The sequence below is a fragment of the Falco punctatus genome, assembly GCF_963210335.1.
Source record: "Falco punctatus genome assembly, chromosome: 14".
NCBI classification, from domain to species: Eukaryota; Metazoa; Chordata; class Aves; order Falconiformes; family Falconidae; genus Falco; species Falco punctatus.
Window position 1 is genome coordinate 5903019 of NC_137594.1, and position 25970 is coordinate 5928988.

At 43.3% G+C, this 25970-nt stretch overlaps 1 protein-coding gene across 2 annotated transcripts in view; it reads right to left on the minus strand.

The window, feature by feature from the left end:
* Positions 1 to 25970, minus strand: part of CMIP (c-Maf inducing protein) — a 138393-nt gene that overhangs the window by 37056 nt on the left and 75367 nt on the right. Inside the window, exon 3 of one of the 2 annotated variants that reach the window (XM_080410695.1) lies at positions 17522 to 17572. In XM_080410695.1, the coding sequence (XP_080266821.1) occupies positions 17522 to 17572 (51 nt within the window). Of the gene's footprint in view, positions 1 to 756; positions 940 to 17521; positions 17573 to 25970 lie in introns of those variants that run through there. The other variant, XM_080410696.1, reaches the window with a different exon arrangement.

Genomic DNA, 25970 nt, shown 5'->3' on the forward strand with positions numbered 1-25970 from the left:
GAAGGGTCACAATGACACCCCCATAAACCCCTTGAAAAAACTGACAAGGTATGTATGCAACTGCCAGGTGGGCTGCTTTGTATTTTGAGTTTTGCCTTTTCTTTTTGCTAAAAAGCTGTACCTAAAGCATTTAAATGAAAAAAAAAAAAAAACAAAAACGCTCTATGTCTAAACCAATTTCTTCTGTGGAAGCAATGAAAGGCTGTGACTCCCTTTTTTAATTTTAAAATAAGTCTTTAAACTCCAGAGCATCTTTCTTTCCATCGCCTCCTCTTGTAAACATTGTATTCCTCAGGCTAATAACAGATACCTGTTATTGCATTGTTTCCAAAGCTGTAAGTCCTTTTAAAGGGAGTTAGTCATTAAGAAAGGGGGAAAGGGGGGGGAGAGGCCATCAAAACTTCGTTATACAGGTACTTTATTCTACATCGCTAATTGGTGAACTTACATTTGGAATGAATTAAAATAAATTTGAAAGTGAAAAAGTCCAGTAGACCCACGGGCTTTTTTTCCCTGTCTCAAAGGATCCTGAAGTCCTGCTGTCACCCTGCAGTTGTAACAGAAACTAACTGGCAAAGTCTCCAAGCCTTCCACGCAACAGCGTTTCCACTCTCAAGAAAAGCATCCCTGACTGTCTATTCCCATCTGCCGCAGTCCTCTGCACACCCCTGCTTTACTTCTGGCTCTACCCAACCTATTTCACCGATTGCTCCGTCCGCAGACCAGCTGGATAAGCAAAAGACAATTAATTCTTACCTCCTCAGCAGCCATGTTGCCACAAATGACTGGAACAGAGGCTGCTTTGTATTATAAATAGTACTCTTTAGAGTAAACCCACCCTCCCAAACTCCCAGAGGTGGTCTGATGAAACTCTAGGAAGTCCAAGGAAACGATGACGAGCGTTGGAACGCCACTCCCGAGAACAAGAAGAAGCGCACGCTAGAACCAGGAGAGGCTGGCCAAAGCAGGCAGCGCTGCAGGCAGCGCGCGGCCACGGAGCTGGCAGGGAAGGAGCTCTGCTGGCTGACGGACAGCAGCTGCCAGACTGCAGAGTTCTCCTCAGTTCACATGCCCTTCCACTCCTCGCGGAGTCAAAAGGGATGTCCAGAAGTCTGGATACATCCCCAGGTTTATTCACCAGCACAGGTGGGGTACGTCTCTGTTTACATGAGAACATCAGTGTTTTGCACCAAAAATGGACGCTGCATTCCTCAGCAGCATTTCCAGGGAAATGACAGAAACCGCCCGTGTCACGCAGCTTGCAGATTCAGCTGCTCATTTTGGGCTACACATCGTCAGTGTACTAAAGGGACAGGACTTTGCCAGAGAGTTGGTGTGCTTTGTTTTGTCCTGGAGCTTTGCCGGTACACGGCATTTCCCCCTCCACTCGCGCAGGGCAGAGACCCTGCAGGAACCGTCTGAACAGGCTGGCTCTCTGCTTATCAGCCGCTTCCTTCCCACCGTGGCAGCAAACCTAATGCTCAACAAAAATCACAGTCACCTCTGTACCTTATCTGAAACATGAGAGAAGAGAACAATATAGAAAAATACAGATTTCAGATGCCTTGGGTTTGTTAACATTGTTAGAGGAGGAAGAAGAGAGTGGCACTGGGCTGACATGTAAAGGCTGATAAAGCAATCCAATTATCTTTTTAATTAAATTCATGCAAGTACAAAAGCACGCTGGCAGTAGTTCACACTTTCAGTGCATTTTAAGCCATTGAAAAGCTAAAGGACATAAAAACACACACTGCAGACACTATCAAATGCGTCTGGGTTTCAGAACTGAGCAAAAATCTTTGTACTTCTGAGCTCCTTGAAGCAGAGAGGGTCCACCAGCGTTTTTAAGTTACCTGCACTACTTCTACCGACATCACAGGTTTCTTGGACTCTTCAGGAAACTTGAATCACAGAGTTTAATTTCTCTTATTTGTCCAGTGCCTTTTTTTTAGGGTCTCTTTGTTAGACCCACTCCAGCACTAAATAAAATTGAAACTTCAAAGCCAACCAGCCAGCTTTGTAACTTGAAGCAACTCCTTTCTGACTAATTGAGTACACTGAACAAAGCTAGCTCGGCAGATACATTTTCCACACTGGAACGTACTCCTTGGTCCTGTACTATGAAGAGATCAAACTCAAAGCAGAAATCAAGGTAGGGAAAAAGCAGGGGTAAGGGGGAGTGCAAGAGCTAGACCACTGGGTCATTGCAGCCCTGTCTGCTCTGGGCTGCCCCTTACTTGGGTGATTTAAAACGTGATGTCGGAGAGCAGCTCCTTCAGCCGCTGAAGGAAACCCTCTTGCTCAACAGGACGCTGCTCAGACAACCCTACCACAAATATCTTCCTTCCGCTGTCAAATCCACTCTTGCCTGGGGGGAGGGAGGAACGAGGGAGGTTTCCTTTCCCTTTTAGAGATGTCCATTAAAAATTAAAAATTCTGATGATGCTGACGTACATAAGAGCAAAGACAGCAGGAGCTGTACTCCCTGCCGTGCACGGGAGACCTACAAAGGCTGCTGCTCAGACCAGGCAGGCAGTGACTCAAAGGGAGCATCAGGGGACAGCTACCTTTGCAGGCATGCCGAGCCCGCCGCAAGCAGAAAAGCCAAACTTTATCAGTCACTGCTTCACGTTTCCAGCACAAAGAATTGAGACGCACTGATATACCGAGCTGTAATCTACAAGTGACATTACAGAAGTCTTGAATGTTGTTAGGAAAGCAGCAGAAAATAAATAAATAAATAGAGAAGCCATCCCCAAGAGGGTTGAACTCTGCTGTCCTGAACCTTTGCCCATGGTTACGCTGCTGTTTTTCTCAGCAGAATGCTTTTCACTGTTGAGCGCCTTGCTGAAAGCCTCAATTAAAGCTTGAAACCTATCAGTCAGTTACAGAAGCAATTTGCTGTGTATCAGCAAGCACTCAGCCAACACCGAGCCATCTGCTCTATTCTACCTGTGCTGACTCGGGAGCAAGGAGAAACAATCACTCACGAGCTTAGAGGCAAAGCTGCCTGGTAAAGACCCATATCAGAGAACAGGCATGTCAACACGTGCGAGGAGTTCGTTCCCCCTGGATGTAGGTGTGAAAGATGCCTTCAGTTGCTGAAAATACTCACATAGTATTCATTGTTAACAGCACGCACAAGAAAAATACTGGGGTGGGAATGCAGTTTCACTGGGATTTCACTAAAAGCAGCAGCTCCTGCGACAATTTATGTGAGTGGATATAACACATGCCAACTTGGAATTTGACCCTCCGAGTTACTGACCAGCCAGAATCGCACGGCTAGAGTCAGCGCAAAATCTTGCTACGCTGACTTTAAAAGCAAACCCACTGAACTTCATAAGTACCCAGAAGCAGCAGCATGGGAAATAAGTGTCACTGACAGGGCAACCTTCATTCCAAATCACTCAATTAAGTTTTGCAGAAACCCGAAGATTCAAGTCTCAACCCTCTTTTAGAGGAATTGAAGTCCACATATGAAAAATTACTTTTTCCAGTGTTATTAAGAAAATGTGACAAAAATCTGTAAGCAGTGGGTTTTGCCATCAGTGTTCAAAAACTCCTGAACACTGCCGTGAACAGAAAGTTCAGGAGACGCTACAAAACTTTCAGTTTTTTAAAGTAATGTCTTCATATGTTTTTCTGTCCCATGATGGCCTTATCCTGTAGCCCTTGCTCATATACCACTTCCTGGGATGAGAATGATAATACTGATGTAGCTGACATCTAAGAAAAATGGACTGTGATGCACAAAACTGAACAGCATGGAACAACTGCCCTTTTCAGCCCTAGGAAGACCTTTCGTGTTAGGAACACCTTAAAGCAGCTCGTGCACCTGATCCAAAAAAGGCAAGATGAAGTTAGCCTTCTTGATGAATGAATTTCATCTCTGCTTTGCTACTGGTGGCCAGGAAACATTCTGTACTCTTGGGAACCTTTCTTTCCATCAGCAAATACTATCTTCATTACAATAAAAACATTAATTGCCAACGCTAATTCAGCATAGCCTGTTAAAATTCTAGCACTCTGCTCTTCAGCCCTTTACCGTGCAACAGCATGCAACTAATCACTTCTTTAGTGGAGAAGCTAGAGCTACTGCAGGAACGTACACTGACTTGGAGGGTTGCATGTGCCAGCAATTGTTTATTTCTTGCTGAGCAACAAGGGCAGTTCCAGCAAAAGGGAAAAGGTCAACCTCCCGCACAGAGGTCCTCCCCAGCTCATTGCAGGGATGGCCGAGCCAAGCTAGTGTTATAGTTTAATGTTGACGGCACTAATGTGAAATGGAGGTGCCTCTTGCTAGATGCAAATGTACAGAGGAAAAAAACCCACAAAGAGCAGACAGTGGAACAGTTTTTCTCAGCTGCAACAGAACATTTTGTGAAAACGCTGCGTAACAAGAAGAGTTCAAGAATGTTCAACGCCTGGCTTGTCCTACAAAGCCCAGGAGCTGTACCAGGTATTCTTGAGCACCACCTGCTGGCATTTTGGCTGTTAACTTGTCACCTTCACGAAAACGAAGATGGCATGGCATTCCCAGAACTCGGCTAGATCCACATTCTGCTTTAAACACTAGCAGGCATCACTTACTTAACAGTATCCTGAAAAATAAGTAATAACTTGTTGCTGACAGAAGTTTCCCTGATAAGTCAGAGACGGGTTTAAATCACCAGCTGGACCAACTGAAAGCCTTCTGAACTACGTTCCTACCTGCAATGCTTACTGACACGAAGAAAAACCAGCAACTTACTTGAAAAGATGAAGTCTATAAAAAGTCCCATTCCAGACAAAGGGCTGGGGCCAGGAGGAGATTATAGAAACTTTTCAAAACCGGGGACTTCACACTGCTCATGCTGCAGTAACCAAACTCTTGAGGACCTTCTGAAGGTTTTGCACAGGAAGACTAATGTGTTGCTCTCTAAAACAGCTGCAAAACAGCAGCAGCAAACCTTTGTACTCTGAAAACACCATGTTTTCAGGTCAAGGCATTTTCTGCATTCCTCATTTTCCCCAGTGCTAAATACTGAAGCATCAACTTCTCTGCTTTGGTTGCTTCTCTGAATGCAATTGCCTCGCTCGAGGCTCACTTGCCCACGAGCTCCTTGCCACAGGCCAGCGAGCTGGAGAGAAACATTATAAGCTAGACATTTCCAGATTCTCGCTCAGTTACGGTCTAAATAACGCTTCATTTTTTTGCCAATTCTTATTTAAAAGATCCTGACAAAATCGCCATTATTTATTGCACTGAGATTGGCACCCATGAATCTATGCCTTGAGTAAATATATTTACTCAAGTGACAATCTCTGCCCTAGGCAGCTCAGTCTTGATGATTAAAGGCAAGAAGGACAAACAGTAAGAAAATCGAGGTGACTTCCTTGAAGTCAGAACCAGAGCAGAAGGGAGGTTCTCCTGGTTCACAGGCCTCCATGCTAACTGCTGTATCAAGGCACCCCTAAGCAGAAGCACTGCTGATGCGCCGGGGTCGTAGCAAGATGAATGCCGATACCCTGGTTGCTGTGCTTCCCCATCACAATACCTTCCCCCCCCTCTTTTGCAGTCTACTTTTGTTCACCTATTTTTTCCCCACCAGTGCCTAACCACCTTGCTCCAGACCTCAGCTAACCCAGGCAAGAACCCCGTAACGCTCAGATCGGTGCCGTTTCAAAGCCGAGAGAGTTCAATGAGTTCAGCAAGTGGTGACGTGGGTTCAGCTGTTACTAATGCACAAGCTGGAACAAGCGCACAGATACTTCCCACGGGCACAGAGTTTGTCCTTTGCTCAGATACCGCTGGGGCAGCACCACTGCAAAGTAAAAGAATGCTGAAATAAACACAATTTTAACAGGATGAAACATGGAGAAACGCATTTCTGCTTGGACCAAGAGAAGTGCAAAGTGGAAGTGGGACCAGGGGGCTCACAGAACAGCCTCTTCTGTCACCTCCCAGCACGACACTGGGCAGCTGTGACATTAATGTGCTGAAGAACTTCCTCCCGAAGCATATTATATATCTACAGATATATATATATATATCTATATATCTCCACCTCCTTTGCACACAGCTGTCACCTGACTGACCATCCTTCTTGGCTTCTACTTTCCCGATGTGCTCAAGACTACTGCAAAGAAATCTTTCAGCAACAAGGGGAGATGAAAGGATGGGAAGGGAAGGATATTCTATCCAGGGGAAAAAAGAAAACTAAAAACACTAGGCAAGCAGATCTTAAAACGTACGGGCCCCACTGAAGACAAACCTGCATGCAAATACAGTGTGTGTGCACCTGCAAAAACTGAAAGCAACTCAAAAATTGTGGCTTCCTTCTAGCCCCCTAGGTGGAGGGAAGAGGTCTTTGGTAGATCTTCCCACTACCAAGCAGAGAAACTGGGCTTTGTTTTCGCTGGTGTCTTGTCTTTCTCTCAAACCCCTGCATACAGCCCTGTGGTCACTACGATGCAGGAGCACAGCGGGCTGATCCAACCCCAGCTCCACCTTAGCTGTGCATTCGAGATGCCGTTTCCCCAGCTGGAAAACCCAAAAGACCAACTGTGGCTCCAGCTGCACTTTGCATGGGCTAATGCGGTTACTATCATAATCAGACCTGTCCACAGGGGAGACATTTTTTGGCATGGCTGACACTGATGCATTCCCCGAAACCCTCCATCCCTGCTTCCATTTCCTTTTGGCAAACACTCCCATTCTTCAGGCCCCAGTTCCAGCACCAGCTTTACACTTCAGGTTGGCAAAACGTCAGCTTTCATCCTGCACACAGCAACTGCTGTTCCGTATTTTTCGTACCGGAGCCAAGCTGGGGTTTGTTTTTAATGTTGCTTTGGCTATGCGGAATTTCACTATGACTGCTGATACGTTTCTAGCAGAAGCGCAAGCCACTCCCTATTAGCAAAAAGCACTGGTGGTTAAAATTACACTGTCCATGGGCATTTGGGTGTTTTGTTTTGGGTTTTGTTAAGCAAAAGCCACATAAAAACTTGTCCTCCTGATCTTAGGCAGACGGAAAAACTTCAACAACTTCAATACAGTTGGACGCCACAGTTGTCCCACATGCACCAGAAAGGTCTGCCCTGACTGCAGGCGGGGGGGTTTACAAACCCTCCTGAGCTGCCTCCAACTCTCATGCAGAAGGAGTGAGGTTGCTGGACACACACAATTAGGGCAGGAGCCGAACACGCTGCTTGATCTGCAGCACTGTAACAGCCTCTGGCTCATCATCAGAGGAAACGTTTCAAACATGTTTAGGCACAGCTACCTCCTCCTCTTGCAGGACTTCACCGCTGCCTGCTGCAGCATTTTTGGCCCTTTTCTCTAGAGCAGCAAATGCTCAACACTGGCACCGTCTGGACGTCAGGATCTCAGTGTTCTGGCACAACCCACGGTTTCCAGAGGGGTGCGAGTCTGACATGCTCCTGTATTTGAGATTATGCAGTATGAGCTGGAGTCAGCAAAATCATGTTCCCTTTAATAAAAAAAAAAAAAAGAGCAGACTACTAGATGAAAAACAGGAATATGTGTACCATATATACTCCACTTTCCAAAACACTCAGCGAACTAACTGCATTGCAGTGCCAGGGGGTGGGGTGGGGGGTGGGAGTATTAAATAAATAAACTATAGCAGGCACTATGACTGTGGATTTTAGCATGCATCAAACAGAAAGCAGAAGACACAAAGCACTGTGACATTAACTGCCACCTAGGTGCAGTCCTTGCTGTGTGCTCCTCTGTGCAGAGATCCACCATTACCGACTGCATTACAGAATGCCTCTGACACCAAGCTGAGCTGATCCAGGTTCCTAATACCTTTCCACTCACACTTCGTATTCCACACATGATGGCTGTGCCTGTGGAGCCCAGTCCTTGACATCCACCAGCTCTCAGCCTGCAGTGGGAATAAATGACTTTGCCACTGCAGAGAAGAGATAGTGCGTAGGAAAAAAAGAACACACACAATCTTATCGTCACTGCACTTTGACCAGGTCTGCCAACGAAAAAGCTGTGCACAAGGCCACCATGAAGAATAGCCAGGCAGCATACCTGCTGTGCAAACTGCCCCCCACTCTGGCCCTGCACCCTTCGGATCCCACTCAGGCACGAGACGGCTGGTCATCACCACAAAAACAGGACACTGCCTCAACTGCAAGGCTGCAAAACACAAGTCAGTAATTCCAGGCATGTAAGAACTCTGATCGGAAGAACTTGCCACCTGAGAAACCGCCTCAAATTGGGATTAAGCAGCTACTAACACTACACATTGCAGTTACTGCTAACAAAAAAATAATCTCTGAAAGATAATCCACCCCCCTTCTATTTTGCGGGAAATGCCAATAAGCTTAGGTAGCACCGAGTAGCACACAAAGCAATTATTTCTTCCCAGATATACAAACCGGATTAAAAGCCACGTCATCCCTTTTCCTTATTACTTTCCACTGCTAGCAGTGGGCACCCTCGGCTTTTCCTGCCCTCCTCCCCTCTCACTAGTCAGCAAAACCTTCCAAATGGACGTTTACCCACCTGTTTCACTTTCTCCTCCTTGGAAAATGTATTATTTTGCTGAGTTTCTAGCACTTCAATGCCATGAATAGCTTTGAAATTGGCTTCTCTCTCTTGTGCACCTGCATCATCAATGTCGTCAGCAAGAGAGATGTGCATGGCTCATGTTTGTGTCAGAAAGCTGCTGCAGAGCCTTAGGGAGAGCACAGATACTGATGTGATGCTTGCCAGCATCTTAACAGGGACTTCAGAAAAGCAGGGTGTTTCTGTCTTCAGATCACTGGGCTTTGGAGCTCTGAATTCTCCAGTGTCTCACTGGGAGATACCAGATCTCAGAGCAGCAATGTATCTGACACAGTCCCATCACTCTTCCATGTATCTCATTGCACCACATCAGCACAAAACCCCAAACCTCCTGCAACGCTTTAGCCTACCAAAATGTCACCGAATCTCCGCAATGTGCTTGTTTTCTTTGTACAAATGCTGCATGATGTGCAAGACAATCAAGTCTCGCAGCATTCACTTTTCTGATCCCAAGGCTAGCTTCCTCGCAGAGAGTCAGAGATCACTGCGGTGCTACCAAAATCACTGCCCGCCTCACCTTCAGAGAGGGGCCGATCAAAATAAGTCACTCGCAACAACCCTGTTGTCCATTGCCCTTGGTGGATCTTGCCTCTGGTCACACAGCCTAATCTTGTATTCCTATTTTAAATACTACAGTAAAGAATACCAGAGGCCAGGCTATGGTAAATAGCTGTGATGCGATGGCTTCTGAATGAAGACAGGGGAATCAAAGGGCATACTTTTACCAGCATTGCTTTCTGATACTTTTTTTCTGATTTTGAAACAATCACTATTGGGGGGGGGGGGGAAACCAACAAGGAGGTGTGTCAGACAAGATGAACATGTGACTTACAGCAAGAGCTAGGGCGATGATACAGGCTGCAATGCTTGCAAGAGACTGTTTCAGGTTTTTTCATGGATATTAGCAGCAGTTTTATAAACCTCTAATACATCATGTATACAATCATCCACTCCACATGCTAATTATACTGGAAGAAATAAATGTAAGGGCAAAACTATGCAAAAAAGGAAAGAGACATTTAAAACAACCCCTAGATCCCCTTTGCTGCTTTAGGCTCACGTAGGCCTTCCGACACCAAGAGTCCTCGTAACATTCGTAACGTAGAACTGGGCCCCACAACAGCAGCTTAACAAGGGACTTGGCATGTGTCAGTTCCCAGTTAGGTTTTCACACCCAATGCATCATGCAAGGAGGATAATTACACTCCTGGGAAAAATGACCAGTCTTGTCCTGTCTTCATAAAAGATCTCCTAAAAGCAGATTCTTCAGTAGCTAGGAACCTGAAGAAGAAACTAATTTTGGTGCAGCTCTATATTATGACAGCTATAGACAAGAAGTTGTAATTTGGTGAAACTAGTGGTCACCATGACCTGGAAGTTCTGAATTGCAAAGAATTAGTCATAAGATCAGCCCTGGAATAATGCAGAGGAGCAATTCACCAGTACGAAACCCAAGGATCCCTCTTGGCCAGCAGTTCAGCATTCCTGAGAGGCAATATACTCCAGCAATCATATTTACTCCTCTTCAGAGCCGAGACCTAAGTACACAATAACAAGCTGACCTGTTTATTCAGCTGTTTTTGACACCCCTCTATCTTCAGACCTAATATTAGTTTGAATAGGATAGCATCCAAGTCTAGAGGGGAACATTTAGAGCTGGTCTTGACTTAGCTAAAGCAAGACAGAAAATAACTATCTAGTTTCTACTCAAATTTCATCACTAGGCCATTAATTGGCTCAAGTTCTGTCTCCTTAAAAAAGCCTGTTTTGGCAATGCAGGAGGCATCTGTGGGTATATAAACCATGCGTGCATATGGCTGGATGAGGGCAAAGTAGCTCAGAGCAGCAGCTCGGATGCAGGCTGGCATCTCAGCATGTTGCCGAGAGCCTCTTTTGGTTGGACAAAGTGCTGTGCTGACACGGATATGCAGCTCCCAGATTTAAAGTGATTCATGTTAAGCCAACGCAGAGCACCGACGGTGATCAGCTGCTGCTGCAGACGTACCTTATGGGAGGAACCTGTTCCAATGTCCCCCAGGAGTGAGGTATTTTCCTAATGCAAAGGCAATGAATGCTTAAAAAAACCCCTAACCACTCTACCTCTTCCCATTCTTAAAATATCACCAGTGTTTCATAAAAAAAAAATAAAAGAAAAAACTTTCTGTCAACATCTTGTCTGCTTTTCATCTATCAATTTCCACTTCCCAAAGTGAGATTAATGCCCTTCTGCTGCAAGAGCACAGCTACCTAGCTACCACTAGCAAACTGAGATCCCAGGAACAGAAAACAAGCCCAAGATTTTTCAAGTGACTTCTGGTAACACATGGCCTAAGACTGTCAAACTCCCACAGGAAAATTAAGCAAGCCGGTGGGCTTCATGTATTCATGAAAATGTCTTAAGCCAAAGGAGGGAAAAAAAAAAAAAAAAAAAGACATCACTGCCCTGCCCTGCCCGCGCCCCCCCCCCCCCCAAAAAAAAATAGTAGTATGGGAGAATACTTAACTATAAATATAAACATTATGGAAATAAAAAGCTGTAAGTATGACAAGATTTCCATGACATTGCTCCTGAATTTGCAATGAGATTTTTTGACTATAGACCAGGCAGTATTACCAATCACTGCACGAAGAGCAAGGGGATGTCACTGGAGAGCCCCATGCAGGCAGACACAGCTGCGTTTCATGTTACATTTCAAATACAAAAGAACAAATCTTGGAAGTAAACATCAACCTAACCATAAGAGAGGGCATCAGGAACTGAAAAATGCCAAGACACTTTTTTAATCCCACTATATGCACCAGAAAGCTCCACCTGGTACCAGCAGCCTCTCTTCTTGGCAACACAGGTCCATCAACCACTTGGACCCTGCACCTGTCCCTTAAAAAGTGAGTATAAAGCCCTGTCTGAAACTCCATCAGGATGCTCAGAGTCCTGCAGGGGAAAGGCTCTGGCTGTCTTAAAAATCTGCTCACGGTCTCTCACAAATGGTACCTGGGTATTCCACAGGAAAACTACCATACAAAAACATGCAGGCTGCCTTTTGTCTGTCAAAGCAAAAAAACTTGCTCCTCCAAAACTCCTCTGTCCTCAAAGCCCACAATGATTTCAAAGCCCTGAGGCTTTGAAAGTCAAAACTTACTTCCACAGCTTAGGTTCCCATCAATATATTACTGACTCGTGTACAGACACAAAAGGAAAAAGAAAAAATACAAAGAAAAAAAGCCATCTTTGGGCTAATAATTGTATGATAACTACTTTTTGTTTCACCTCAAAATAACAGAAAATGCAATTTCTGTGTTCTGTGAAAATACCTCAGGTTTTCAGCTAAAGAAAGCAAAGAATCAGCCAAGACAATCACAGTTGTGCACGCTGTGTAACCACCAAAGAGAAGGTCTGAAGTCCAGAACTACCACTCTAAAGAACTGCTGAGCTCTTCAAATAATATTTTCACTATGCAGTACAGCACAGGGCTATTGAATTATCACATGGTATCAAAGCTTCCTCCCTCAGATCATAAATTAGATGATTAAACACAAATGACAGACATGGGCCCTTTTAACCATAACCAATGTGATTTTTTTCCTGATCTCATAGTTTTAAGGCATGATTTACTGAGATTTAAGGCTATAAATTCCTTTAATGTCATCATTTAAATTCTATATAAACCCCACTCCTGTATCAGCACTATTTTTAATCATTACCATGGTGACAAAACCGTAAAGGTGCTTTACACAAGGTAGGCTTTACCACACTTTCAAGAACAGTTTCCCTCAACTAAAAATTTTGCAGTTGTAGCAAAGCACAGAAAACTCCTTCTGAACTTTCACCATTAGATACAAAATCTGTTACTCGCCCACAGCTATTACAGTACTGAATACTTTTTGTAACGGACAAGGAATTCATAACCTGGACACAGTAAAGACCAGAGAGCGTATTTCAGGTTATTCAGGTCAAATATGACTTTATATGACGGTCAGTCCCTTTGCAATTAATAGGCCTGCTTGCACATCGAAGTATCTATTTCCTGAAGACAAAGATACGACGATCCCTATGAGAACCAGGGAATTATTAATGCAAAATTGAAGTTTTTGAATGAAGGCCAGCACTGCTTGTTTTAGCACTCAATGCAAAATGTTTGCAAATCCCAAATGACAGCATTGTTTCAGTTTCCCGATCCATGGGAATCAAAACATGGAGTCCATGTAGAAAATGAATTTTAAACCAAAGGTAACGTGATTGTTGACTGCAATCAGAGGTGTGTACGCGTGCCGGGCTGCACGAGCACAAGCGCAGGCAGCATCCTGAGGGAGCTGACTGCTCCCGCTGCTCAGCACTTGTGAGAGCACACCTGAATGCTGTGCCTGGCTCGGGGCTTCACAGCTTGGTCATACAGGCTCTCAGCAACCTCATACGACTTCAAAGTATACCCTGCACTGAGTCAGGCAAAGGGCAGCGTGGGTGGGGAGAGGACCAGGTGATGTTCAAAGGTCCCTTCCAACCTAAACAATTCTACAATTAACACATTTGCACTGTCCATGCTAACAGATGGGTAAAACTCCTAACCAAGCAGCACTACTCATTAAGGGAGAGTCGAGGACTCGTTAATAGCATCAGTAGAAAAGACAAGGTATAGGCAAGCTTTTCTAAAAGATCCAGGTCAGGGGCGCACAAAGCTCAGCTCTAGTCATGCTTCGTGCTGTACTGCAGACCTGGGTCTGTTCTTTCCATATTGTGTCAATTCAGGACATTCCCCCAAAGGCCATCAACTGACATGTTTCATTGCCGCATCATTCAGTTAACTAGAAAACACAAACAACCCACATATCCCACAATGAGGGCAGCGTTCAGAGTTTACTATCAAGCGTGCTAAAAAATTGCAACATGCCCTGTGTAACCTTTAGGTGCATTCCCCCCCAATACATGCAAATCCATACCTGTACTCTGTTATCACAAGACAAGACCTAAAGACCCCTGGAGAAGATCTCACTGACATGTTTTTCAATTCAAGTGCAACACGCTACTAAATTACTCAAGTGGGTCTTTTAATGACTAATACTTTAAGCACATGGTGTAGCAGGGCTCGACAATTTCTACAGAGGATGGCACCTCTATATGCTCGGCCCTACACAAATACACAGAAAGTCCTTAGCCCAAAGATGGCAAGATATCACCAAGCAACAAAGCAAATGGATGCTTTCTGGGAAAATGCCAAGGGTACACATTTGTTTATTTGTGTGTGCCCCCAAATTACTAGTCGTAGTACCCCTCAAAGCCAAGCTTAGCTGTACTCACCCCCTACAGAAGTGGCTGGTTACCACTGTATGTGGCCTAGACCCAGAAAGGGCAATGAACTGCATGTGTTGGTCTCTTTTGCGTATTCACAAAAAGTGTTGTTATCTTTATTGATACACTGTTATGACTTACCAGCTTCCAAACACCAAAGATTACATATCGTGGTTTCAATCCAACCTCCTTGGTTTTAAAGGAACATTCCTTACACAATGGATTAATGATTTGTTTATGTTTGAGGATCTGGACAGCTGTTAACATGTTCTGTTTATTCTCTGGACAAATATCATTTGGCTTGGCTATAACCTGAAGGAAATCAGGATTTCTAAAAATAGGCTGAGGTGGCCAATAATCCTTTAGGAGTTGTGATACACACTGATATCCAGATCAAATAAGGAATTATGAGTAACTCCTAGTGGGAGGGTTTGAAACTGAAAACCCAAAGAGAAAATGACTACATAAGGAACAGTCTGTCCCTACATCCATGCTCTCTTCAATGAGCACAGTATTCAAGGAGAAAGTCGCATCTAAAAAGCTGTGTAAGCATCTTGACAGCTAGCTAGTTGGATGACACATAAAACCTCTTGGAGCTGGATCTAAAACATGGATAATTATGTGTTTGCTTTTCTTTTATTTCTGTTTATCTGTAGCATCTCTTTTATTATTCTCTGGGCTGCAGAAAGAAATTATTCCTGATTTTTATTTCAGTGTTTGTCTCTAGAACAAAATTATTTCCAGGGTGCTGGCTGGCAAAATGAATTCCCACAGCGTGTTAATCCTTAAAACTGCACCACATAAAAGCTCTCCCACAGACCTTAGCACCTTCATACAAGACCAAAGGATAACCGGTATGTGCCTGAACCTAAAGAGCTTCCCCGGATATTTAACCACACAGGTATACCCTGGACCTAGCCATTCTCCAGGTAGCTCAGACAACGTGGTCAGCAGCATCTGACCGATCCTCAAGGCTGGAAGCACAGGGAAAGGAGCCAGAAGCACACTGACAGAATATGAACCTGCTCCCAACGACTGCAGTTTAAGTGGGGGGCAATTTCCACTGCTGGTAACTCCCAGGATATCTGTTTGCCATCTGTAAAATGGGTTCCTCCAGCCTTGTTTGGGCAGGACGGGGAAGCGACAGTCTCCTGCCCCACCTACATCTACTGCCTAGCACAGCGGAGCTCTGGGTTCAGCCAGGCCCCCTAAATGCTTCCACTGCACAACTACAAACAACAGTAAGCTCATCTCTGTTGAATGTTTTCCCCCAAATAACTGCTTCAGCTATCTGCACCGGTTTGCATCTGTGTTCTACATGCCCGCAGAAATGTTTTGACCTATTATTTGTAAGACCACTGGACAAATATATCATTCGTCAGCACAACCACCCAATTATAATACAGCTGCAGCGATCTCTCTGCCAGCTGGTGCTTTGTGTAAATGACCCATTCCAGAAGAACAGGCTTCCTGGTTTTTTGTGGGTTCCCTCACTACCTGCTTAATCATCAAACCATAACAATTATGGAGTGAGATGAACCTTGGCACCTGGCTCTTAAAGTCATAGGCTATGGTGCCAGTAAAGTGATAAACTTTGCTAAGGTAGACCACATAACTGCACACTTCCACTCTCCTCCTAGATACACCACTTGTCTTGCCTCTTAGTTCTGTTGTGATCTCATTTAAACCTGGTAAATATCAACCAAAGTACAGAGCAGAAACTTACCAGGTGCTCTTCTTCTGAACTATTAAGCAACAAACCCCATCAAAACTATATCCATTTTAGCAAAGAGGAATTTGTTGGTGTAAAGTACCTGGGCGGTGACTAAACGCTGTCGCTGTTCTTATGGGAAAAGGCTACTTGCTATTCTTGGTAAAGGGAAGGCCTTTCAAATCAAGATAAATGTTCCACTTGTTTTTCAGACATGAACTTAATGGGGGTGGGGAGGGAAGCAAAAATAAGTTCTACTTTGCAACAAGTTAAATTACTCAGTTTCCCAAAATGAGAGGCTTGGTCAGAGGCATAGGAAAGTTTAAGAAATACTCCTTTAAAAACAACTCCCACAGAGCAAAGCTCCCTCTCCATGACTGAAAGGCATGTGAGCAAGCCAGGTCATTCTGCCTCGGCTTCCCCTCGCCCCACCTCCATAATTTAATTGATGGGGTAGCCGGTGGTGGGGCCAGGCTGCATCTTTACCATTCCTTACTTTTTTTTTTTTTTTTTTTCCTCAGAGTTGCACCTCCAACCCTGATTTTCCCCTTACTACCGCAGTGAAGGAGGCACATGCCACCGGCACATCAATACCACAGCCATCCTGGTCGGGGGAGAGGGAGAAAAAGAAATTCCATCATCATTTCTGTCCACGCTTTCTCTCGTCTTCCCTGCCTGCCTAAGTAGGAGGAAAAATAACAGCCATATGGAGATACTGTCTCTGCATGCTTTAAGCTCTTTGTTATCCTCAGGAGCTGCAAAGAAAGCAAGACTGGCTAGGCATTCTGTTAATGATACTGTCAAGAGGCCAAAATGAAGTGCCACACCACAGCCTGGCCTTCTGCGATCAGTACCACTGTCCCACGCTCATTTGGGCAACCAGGGTAACAGGCTGGAGAATATGCCAGTGGTCTGGAAAAAGAGATCTCGACACTTGGCTCTTACTGATAAGAACCTGTATCCACTCAGAATAGGATTCTGCCAGACGCTGACGGCAATACAAAGCACACCGATACTGTAGTTTTGCCACACAACTATTTTGCAACTATCAAACACACCTACAACAAAACCAGTTTGGTGGGAGGGACTTTCTTATATTTTCACATGCGGTTGCTGTCAGCGGGCTGAAATCTTGATGAACTACACAGCCGATCTGGCTGGCTTCACTGAAACCCTGCCGAAGACAAGTCCGGAGCTGAAAAGCTACTGCTTGTCTTCCCCACCGGAAGACGAGAGAGGACAACCATATTCAGCATCTGGCCAAAACTTGTTTCCAGCTGCATCAAAGATCCATACAGTTTCCATCCAAAGGTCAGCAGCTACAGTTTTCGATGAGGAATGTGCTGCTTTTGAGAGACAGTGTTGTCACTGTGATCCACTTCCCCGAGTCAGGGCAATCAGCCCATTGTTCCCGCTGAAAATGGGACAGGGCTCGAGACCTCTGAAATAGAAACTGCCTTTAAAGCCAAATCATCCTAAAGCATAAACACAGACTGATGCATAACCAATTGATGCTATTTACAATAACCAACTCTAAAAGACACCCTTTCTCCCTAGTTTCTCAGGAAAAGGAAAAAACAAACAAAACCACCAAATATCCCAAGTGTCCAGAGCATATGATTAGGCTGTATTGATTCTGTAACGTATCACACTTCACTGTACAAAATCAAAACCATCCAATCTCTATACTGTTTAAATGTGAATTGACTGGCTATCTGCTTTCTAAAGCCAATCACATGATGATAAATCTGGGCTATGTAACAAGTTAATTTGTCCACTTCATTCACAGTAGGGACAAGTTGAAACCACATACTTCTGATTCAGGGCTCCTATAAGAAAAACTTTATCCATTCAGGACTCTTAGAATGAAGGGATAGGGAATGCTAAAAAGTATTCTTAGGGGCAGACAAGGAAGACAGTGAAGTGCAGAACTTACCTTCCACTGCAAAGAATGGAACCACTGATCCCTCAGGTAACTGTTTGCAGCCTGCAATAAACAAAAGTTATAAACAGAATCATTAGTTTCTAGCAGCGTTTCAGATCAGCCAGCCAAAACAAAGCAAATCACCCATGTGTGCCCTAAAACCAATAAGGCTGCACTCACCACATTCTTCTGAACTTTATGATCCTGGCTGACTTCACCCGCAGCCTCACCAGAGTGAAGGGGACTCTTTGCTCAAAGCTACCACTTTACATTATAACCTGTTTATTTTCACAGAAAGCAGTGACATGAAGACCTTGCTGCAAACGTAAAATACCAAACTAAAACCTTACAAAACATTAACCTCCTATGAAACGGAGTCCAACCCAAAGACTAAAAAATCCTCCCTGATTTCAATCAGGTTTTGGTCAGATCTTGTATGTCTGTAGGACATTTGCCTTTGCTATTAATCATCGGACGCAGAGCAGAGTAAGAAGATGGGTTGACATTTTACTAGAAGGGGTGGGTTTTTTCCATCCTCTAGTTTCCCTTCTTGTCCTGTTCCTCAGCTGGCCCCCAAACAATTCAAATTATGTCTTAGCTCTTTCAGCGATATTAAAACAGAGTGAAAAGCATAACACACACAGACGTGCAGACACATGCACAGACTGTTTGCAGCAACAGCATAAATGTTGTAATAATGACTCCCAGCGATCACCCGTTTTTGTCCGTATTGAGCACAGCTGCCAGAAATGCTCAGTGTGAAGCCAGGTTCTTAGCCAACGAAGGAATAGTTCAACACTCCCAAAGGTCAAAAGGCTCGGTATCAAAAAATATAAAAGCATCTACAGTGACGTAAATATGCATGCCTTAACAAGGTGACATAAGTTTGAAATATTTGAGTGGGTAGAGATGCCCTTTGGCTTTTTCAGCTCTAACTTATCGCCGCCAATCGCTAGGCAATTTTTACTTACGACTCAAAATGTTTTAAGCAATCAGTGAGAATTACAGGATAGCCTATAAAGCCATGTTAGAAGAAAAAAAACCAAACCGTGAGGTTCTTCACCACCTAAAAACCACTTACTTCTTGCACATTAAAGCATCATTCAACAAATTTCACTCCATAACACCTTTTCAGGTAAGTATTCAAAATCCACATCACAGAATTAATTTCATTGCCGGACAGTGGTTCAGTTGACTGATAAGGGCAAGAATACCAGAAGTAAAAATGTTTCATGTCAAGGTCATATACTGATGTCTCAGTGACATATATTTGGACTGATTTCTCTGAATTAAATGCAGTAATGCTCTTTTATATATATGTATTACATATTATTTTATACATTAACGACAATCAATTGCTCCTCCAGTAGATCTCTAGGCAATAAAGCCAAATAGATCTATCATAAATAACATTGGCTGACCACAGAGTTTATCAAAAACAAACTTTCCATTTCATGAAGAATGCTGGCCTATCAGAATATGAATTTGCTAGAAATGGAACCAAAAAGCATAACTTTTTTTTTACTTCTTTTTTAATTATTATTTGTATGCAATGAAAAATTCTAAAAATGTTTAGAGTGCAGATCTTCAGGGTATTTTGGTTTGCCAATATTTAATGATTTTCTTTCTGTTATTTACACAGTGGTTTATGCATATATGTGCATTCCAACATATGAAAAGATAGACCTTTTACCTATGTATGTTACAGAACTGAATTTCAATTCAATATACTTTATACTATATATAGTATATATAATAAAAAAGTCAAAAATAGTTTGCCACAAAAAGCCTGAAAAACATTTTGAACATAAATAAAAAGACATGAAGTAAGTATGTTTAGATATTTCTTATCTTTGTCCAGACAAAATGCTGCAAAAACCCACCAATTACTCTGAAAGATCCAGTTTCAAATGGAACCTTTTTTTTTAAGGAGAAAACTGTTTCATGGAGGGGAACAAAACCCCTTCATTTGAAATGCTAGCATCAAAGCCCCTTAAAGAATAAGCAAAACTGAAAGTTTTTGTAGGCTGGAGCACGTATACTAAGCAATACCACCATTCATATTGCAAGTTACACATCCATTACTTCTTAAAAAAAAAAAAAAAAAAAAAAAAAAAAGCAGACTGAGTATATAGGAGCTATGCTAACTAAGATACTGTTATTCAAATTGATAAAATCCAAAATATTCGAGGGAGATGAAGTACTTCTCTCATACAAGCAAAATGTCAACCTGATTTAGTGCCTGGTCTGACCGCTACGTGACTTGAACAAAAAATGCACTGAAGTCTAAGTAAGAGCAAACGCTAAAGCCCTAAATGGGAACTGCTGAGAATCGTTAATTATTCTCCTACTTTTGGATGTCAGGAGCTGCAGCCTGTAAGACCACCACAAATAATTAGAAAATACTATGTGTAGATAGATTGTGCAACCAACTGGAGCCTCACATAAACCGGATGACAGAAACTATTAATGAGGACAACAGCATCAGGCAGAGGTAGAGATACTGCAAATAGTGGAGAAGAAAAGGAACAAATAATGTTAATGCTATAAAAGGCAAAACCAAAACCAGAAGAGGAAAGACTTTTCAACTTGACAATAGCAATATACAAAAAGCATTTAAAGTAAAATTAGCAAAGTGACCAGGTTCCAAGTATGGGACCAAGACTGTCTAAACATAGCGTTAGCTACTGTAGAGGAGAAGTGGTAAGAAAACTTGCATCTGGGTCTAGGTTAGGTAGGAGTTTGAACCACTCAAAAACTACAAACACTCAGAGCTGGGGCTGTCATTCAAGACCGCTCCCAAGGAAAATGAAGACAAAGACCACAATGTGAACACAGAAGTGGAAAACCCAACCTTTAGGGAATCCTCACGCTTCTATTAATGATCAGGACTTGACGCTAAGAGGAACTTGGAAAGTCAATGGTCATTTCACCGGCGGTCTTTCCACAGTGTTCCACACAGTTAGTCTGAACGCATTTAACCCAACCACTGTTATCTGGATGGAGCTGTCTGACACCAGCGTTCCCCACTTCTCCCTGGCAGCAGAGACTAATCCTTCCAGTGCACTCTTCCTGCCTCGTTCCAGTAAGCTGCCCGCAGCGATGCGCAGGAAATGCTGGATCTTTTGCAGAGGACAACAAAGAGCTTGCGCTTGCACAGCATCCCTTGTTCCTCCCTTGTCTTCTTCAGGCTTACACTGAGAAAGGGACTACAGGGAATATTTCTTCCTTATCAAAAGAAATGTGAGCTTCACAGCACTCCAGGATGACAGAAGAGCCATCAGGCTCTTGTTGGTGCTCATCCAGACAGCTGTCCAACCGATGGCCACTTGTGCACACACTGACTTACTCAAGCATACAGATTAATGTGCATAAAATTTCTGAAGTTTGGAGCAACAAGCACCAAAGTGTAAGCAGTGGAGGAAACTACAATTGATTTACAGGGGCCGCACACACACATTTACAGTTTTATCTGGTGTGCATTCCTGGAGCCCAGCACTTCTGCACTGAAATCATCACTTCCCGGGAACTGACAGCTACAGTTTTTCACTCCAGCTGAGGGCATAACCTACTATATTTATTCAGCTCTAGGGTACAATAAAGAGGAGAAAATGAGACACAAAAGACTTCAAAAGCAGGTTTTCCTTAGGCATGCTGACCACACAGGGTAAGTTTTTCTTACACAGCCTTGCCCACACAGTGGGTCCAGTTTACACTGTTAAACTTACAGCTACCTTTCCAATTTTTTTAAAAAAGATCAAACCTGGAAACGTTTTGCCTGCTATTGTTACAAGTAGCCAATGAGACAGGAACGAAGTACAATGGAGATTTTATAACCTATCTATGTTAAACAACAGTTCGGGCCCCCTGCGTGGTTGGTGTGCTTAGAGGCTCCAATTCTGCTAAGAACTTTGTTCTCAAATGCAGCGGCTTTAGCAGGGCTGTGGGTGGCACACAGTCCGACCGACTGGAGCTTCTTGCACAATCAAGGTCTTCCCCTGTTTTTGCACAACCACAATGTAGTAGAAAAGTACTTTAGAAAACAGGACAATGTGGCAGTAAGACTCTTAGAAGGTGCAAGAAGACTGAAACTTCAAGCTTATTTATTATTATCCCAATGAGGAGGAAGAACATCTACTTTTAGAATGCCTGCTGTAGATAGGACTTTATTTTAAAGACAAGTTGATCCCGGAACTATGTTTTGAAGGATTTTATATGCTAATTTTGGGGGTGTAAATGTTCAGTCAGAGTGGAAAAGACACCTAGGATCAGCTGCAGTACCACCCTTACTCGTAGGATTAATTTCATCAGCTTCAAAAAGACTGCTCACAGGAGGAAATCTGCATGAGAGATTAAATGCCTGCTTATGCAGCACTTTGGTCAACATGAGTAAATTTACATCTCTGCTCAGAAAAACAAGTATTTTTCTTGCAACCAAACTACTTCATTTCTTAGTCAATGAGTAGAAATACACTTTTTCATTAAAAGGTAGTGAACTTTTTAAAAGCAGATTTTCCTTTTGCTCGCAAAAATAGGAAACTGAACACTTGTTTCATGCCAGCATTAACAGCCCCTACAGTAATTTCCACCCAGGTGAGGAGGAGACAAAATCAGAACCTTGGTGCTGCTGAGAAACAGAACACCTGAAACTGCAAGAAACCGACCACTCTAGAAATGATGGCAAGACCTTTACCTAACGTAAACATTCACAACACCACTGATACGGGCTACGTATGGCTACGGCAACAAGCATCAGCAGAAAATTTGTGATTTCCAGCACATCACACAGGCCAGGCTACTAAGTTCCTTTACGAGTAAGTTAAACCTTTTTACTGGCATGTGTGTTACTCGGAAGAATACAAGAACAGGCCTATCCACATAGCAAAAGCTCCCCAATTTTTCCTTACCACAGCATCCTTCACACATACTCTGCTAAGGGATTTTGCCAGCTGAAAAGACGTGGCAGTAAGTGGGAACTAACCACCCAGATTATGTTTTTAACTCTTCCTGGTTTCATTCAGTGTTTCTCTTTCTCTCCCTCGCTTGCTTTCTGGTCAGCAGGATGGGGATTTGTTACGCTTTCCTCCAGCTGAGGCACATTCATTACTGGGACTCACAACATATAGCAGGCTTTTCTGCACCAGTTCATTACCAGCCACAGAAGAGCAGAGCGGAGCGGCCGCGGGAAGGCGAACCCCCATGGCATGCACACTGCTGCCTCATGCAGACTGTACAAAACCTCTTCCTGATGCAAACCCCAGCATTAAGCCTCCAGGACACAGGCAGACCTGCAAGTGAAACCCGCCACTCTTTGGGTTTAACCCAAGGTACAGACGGAGTTACTGGTAATTGATAGAAATGCCATTTTCCTCCTGAAAATATTCTGCATCTCTGCTGGATTCTGGTCCTTGCATGACCTCTCCACAGTGGCAACATTAGCTGGACTTGCACCGAAAACAAAAGCCAGGTTCTCCAAGGAGACTAAAATAAAACGTTACTAAAAAATCCAGTGGAAACATATACCGTGGGGACTCCCTGGCAAAAACAGCGTGCTCAAGCACCGAGCTGAACGTGTGACTGTTGTGCTTGTCAAGGCTTCCTGTTCTGTTTGGTTTTCCTCCTGACTACACTCGATTGCCAAGAAATGAATAAAACAACACTAGCGATAGGGATGGGACTGGCAGCTTTAAGGCATTTAGGACCCATCTGAAAGAAAGAAAACCACGTGAAAGCAGGCAGTACTGTCACGACTGAAATACCAAAGCCTTTTCCCCCAGACAATTCCTACATTTGGTTTTAAGGAGCTTGTGAAATTACACTCTGCGTTTTTTCCGATCTCCTTCAAAAGGTTCTTCCAGTTATTTCACCATCAATAGCAGCATCCTCTTCATAATCATCCGCACAACGACATAATCACACATTGTGCTTTACAAACGGAAAGAGCAGAAGTTTAGCCCAGCTCAAGGAGGCCCAGCAATTACCCATACTAAACAGCTCACACTTCTTGAGAGGCTAAATTTAGCTCCCATTCCCCGGCCTGAAGAGCTGGTGGCCTACAAGGCAGCTACAGAAACACCTTCTTTCAACACCTGCTATCCCAATTGTAGGAAAGAAAAACAATCTGTGAGAGCTGATTGCTGCTCATCGGAAGGACCATGGACCACATCGTTTGGCAGGAGGAAAGAAAACACTTTGGCAGAAGGAGAGAAAACACAAGCGCCACACAAGTCTAGAAAACTATCTCCCAGAAACCCGACTGTCCCCAGCTCCCACAAGAGACGATGAGAATTCCCAAACACCGGGTGGTGAAACACGTTGGTGCTGAGACAGTTGTGCTTATACAACAAACACTGAGTGGGAAACACATGCACGAAGACGACTTTCCGATGCAATCCCAGGCCAGATTAAGCTGTTTGCTGCCTGAGAACCAAATCCTCCTCTGAAACCCAGGTAGACACGTCCTGTTAGGATGATCCAATTTCCTAAGGGGAGCTGCATCACCTCCGGCACACTTGTCAGATTTCATGTGTTAAAATAGGTTGGGATGGGTCAGTATTGCTATGGGAGGACATCAGGATGATGTAAGGAAAGGTAATGGCACTCTTCCTTCTCTGACTCATTCCTGTGCAGTAATAAGCCAGAAATAGACCTTGGTGACAGCAGACAGGGGGATGAGAACTTGAACATGGATTCGGACTCTCTCGTTCCATTTGTCACGCCTAGCACAGACAAATGCGCGAAGGACACCCTGACACCACATGCTGACATCCTCCCACAAGGATTGCTGGAAATGAATTTCCATCTGAGGTAATTGCCAGTTGTTTGGAATTTGCTTCTGCTTCAGTGAAGCAGAAGTTGGAATTTAAAAATTTTCTGCACAATGAAAAATCAGGAAAGCCTGTGATTCAGAACTACTAAAATGCTTCACTTCATGTCAAATCATGTCAGTAGTATCCCATAATATCAAAGAATTTACAACTCAGCATGTGCAAATTATATATCAAAATATAAAATTGAAATTAATGAGAAATATGAAATATATCGGGGGGCAGACAAAACTGTTAATGTAAACAATTTTATGTATACAAACCTCATTTAGATCAAGTCTTTGGAAAAAAGAAAAGCGTACTTCAGAAGAAACAGTACTGGGAATATGTTTTGGACTAGTTTGACTTGTTCCACTATCACACACTTCCTGATGCCAGAGCTGGACATTACATCAGAGCACGCTGCCGCTCAGGCTAGCAAGGCAGAATGATTCCATAGAAGATCGGAAGTCTCAATTTCCCACATATAATGGGAAATACATAAATGTATTGAAGTCTCTCAGAAATACAAAAATAACTGAAGTATGCAAGGGCTAATTTCCCAGCATCTCCATTTCCCGGCACCTCAGTGAACTTGTCTTTTAGATACTCAAACTCTTTTTCACATATACTAGAGAATTCCTGCTGAACTCCACTACTTGATAAACCCAGGTTTTGCATCTTGATTTCTTAAGTATACTTAACAGAACTTTTAGTACTGTTCTGGACTTGTGAATACACATTACAACTGTAAAAGGGAAATCTATTTTTATACTCCCTCCAATCTGACCACATCTGATGAATCGAGACACTACCAAAGACCAAGTCATACTAAAAACATTTTTAAAGTTTGTATTTTCAATTATGTTGAAATTCCCATAGAGTTATAATGTAATCTGATCCAGTCTGCCCAGTCAGTCAGCAGCAAACATAACAGAAGCTCAGCTCACTCCACTTTATCAGCTCCTATGAGGTCACATAAAAACACCAATCTTTTCAAAGAAAACACAGAAGCATCCATGCTAAGAAGTTATTTTCTCACAAATGTAATTATTTGTGTGTTTGCTTTATTGGTTCATTTTCTTTTAAGAAAAATTGGCAGGTTGCTCCAGATTAAAGTCTTCATGCCCTGCTAATTTCCTATAAATTCAGCAGGGACCTGTGGGTTCAAACTTCGTCTTGTTTCCTATTAAGCAGGCCTGTAAAGGCAGCTACCAGAAACTACAGAATAAAGACTTAGAAACGACATTTGGAAAGGCAGATGTAACTACTCTAGCTGTTGAAACTGACATAAATATAAATGCTAGTACCACTAAGGAAATACATGGAAAAAACAGAGGCAAAATTATAACCAGAAAAAAAAAATATCAAAATCATATAATTTGACAAATTTATTTCTAATTAATTCAATTAACACATTAGGCAAGGAAGATTTCCTCAATAATAAGGATCCTAATCTAGCTGTTGAGAAACCATGGCTCGTCTTCCTGCCTTCCCCGATGTCACGCACAGTAGAGGCTTTTCAAACCACAGAATCAGTACTTAGATGAACTCGCAGCAGCCTGTCTGAAATTCAGACTCTGCACACTCCCCAGTAATGCCTAAAACCAGTAAGCCACTTCGAGCCGCAGAAATTTGGTAGGCACCGAGCAGAG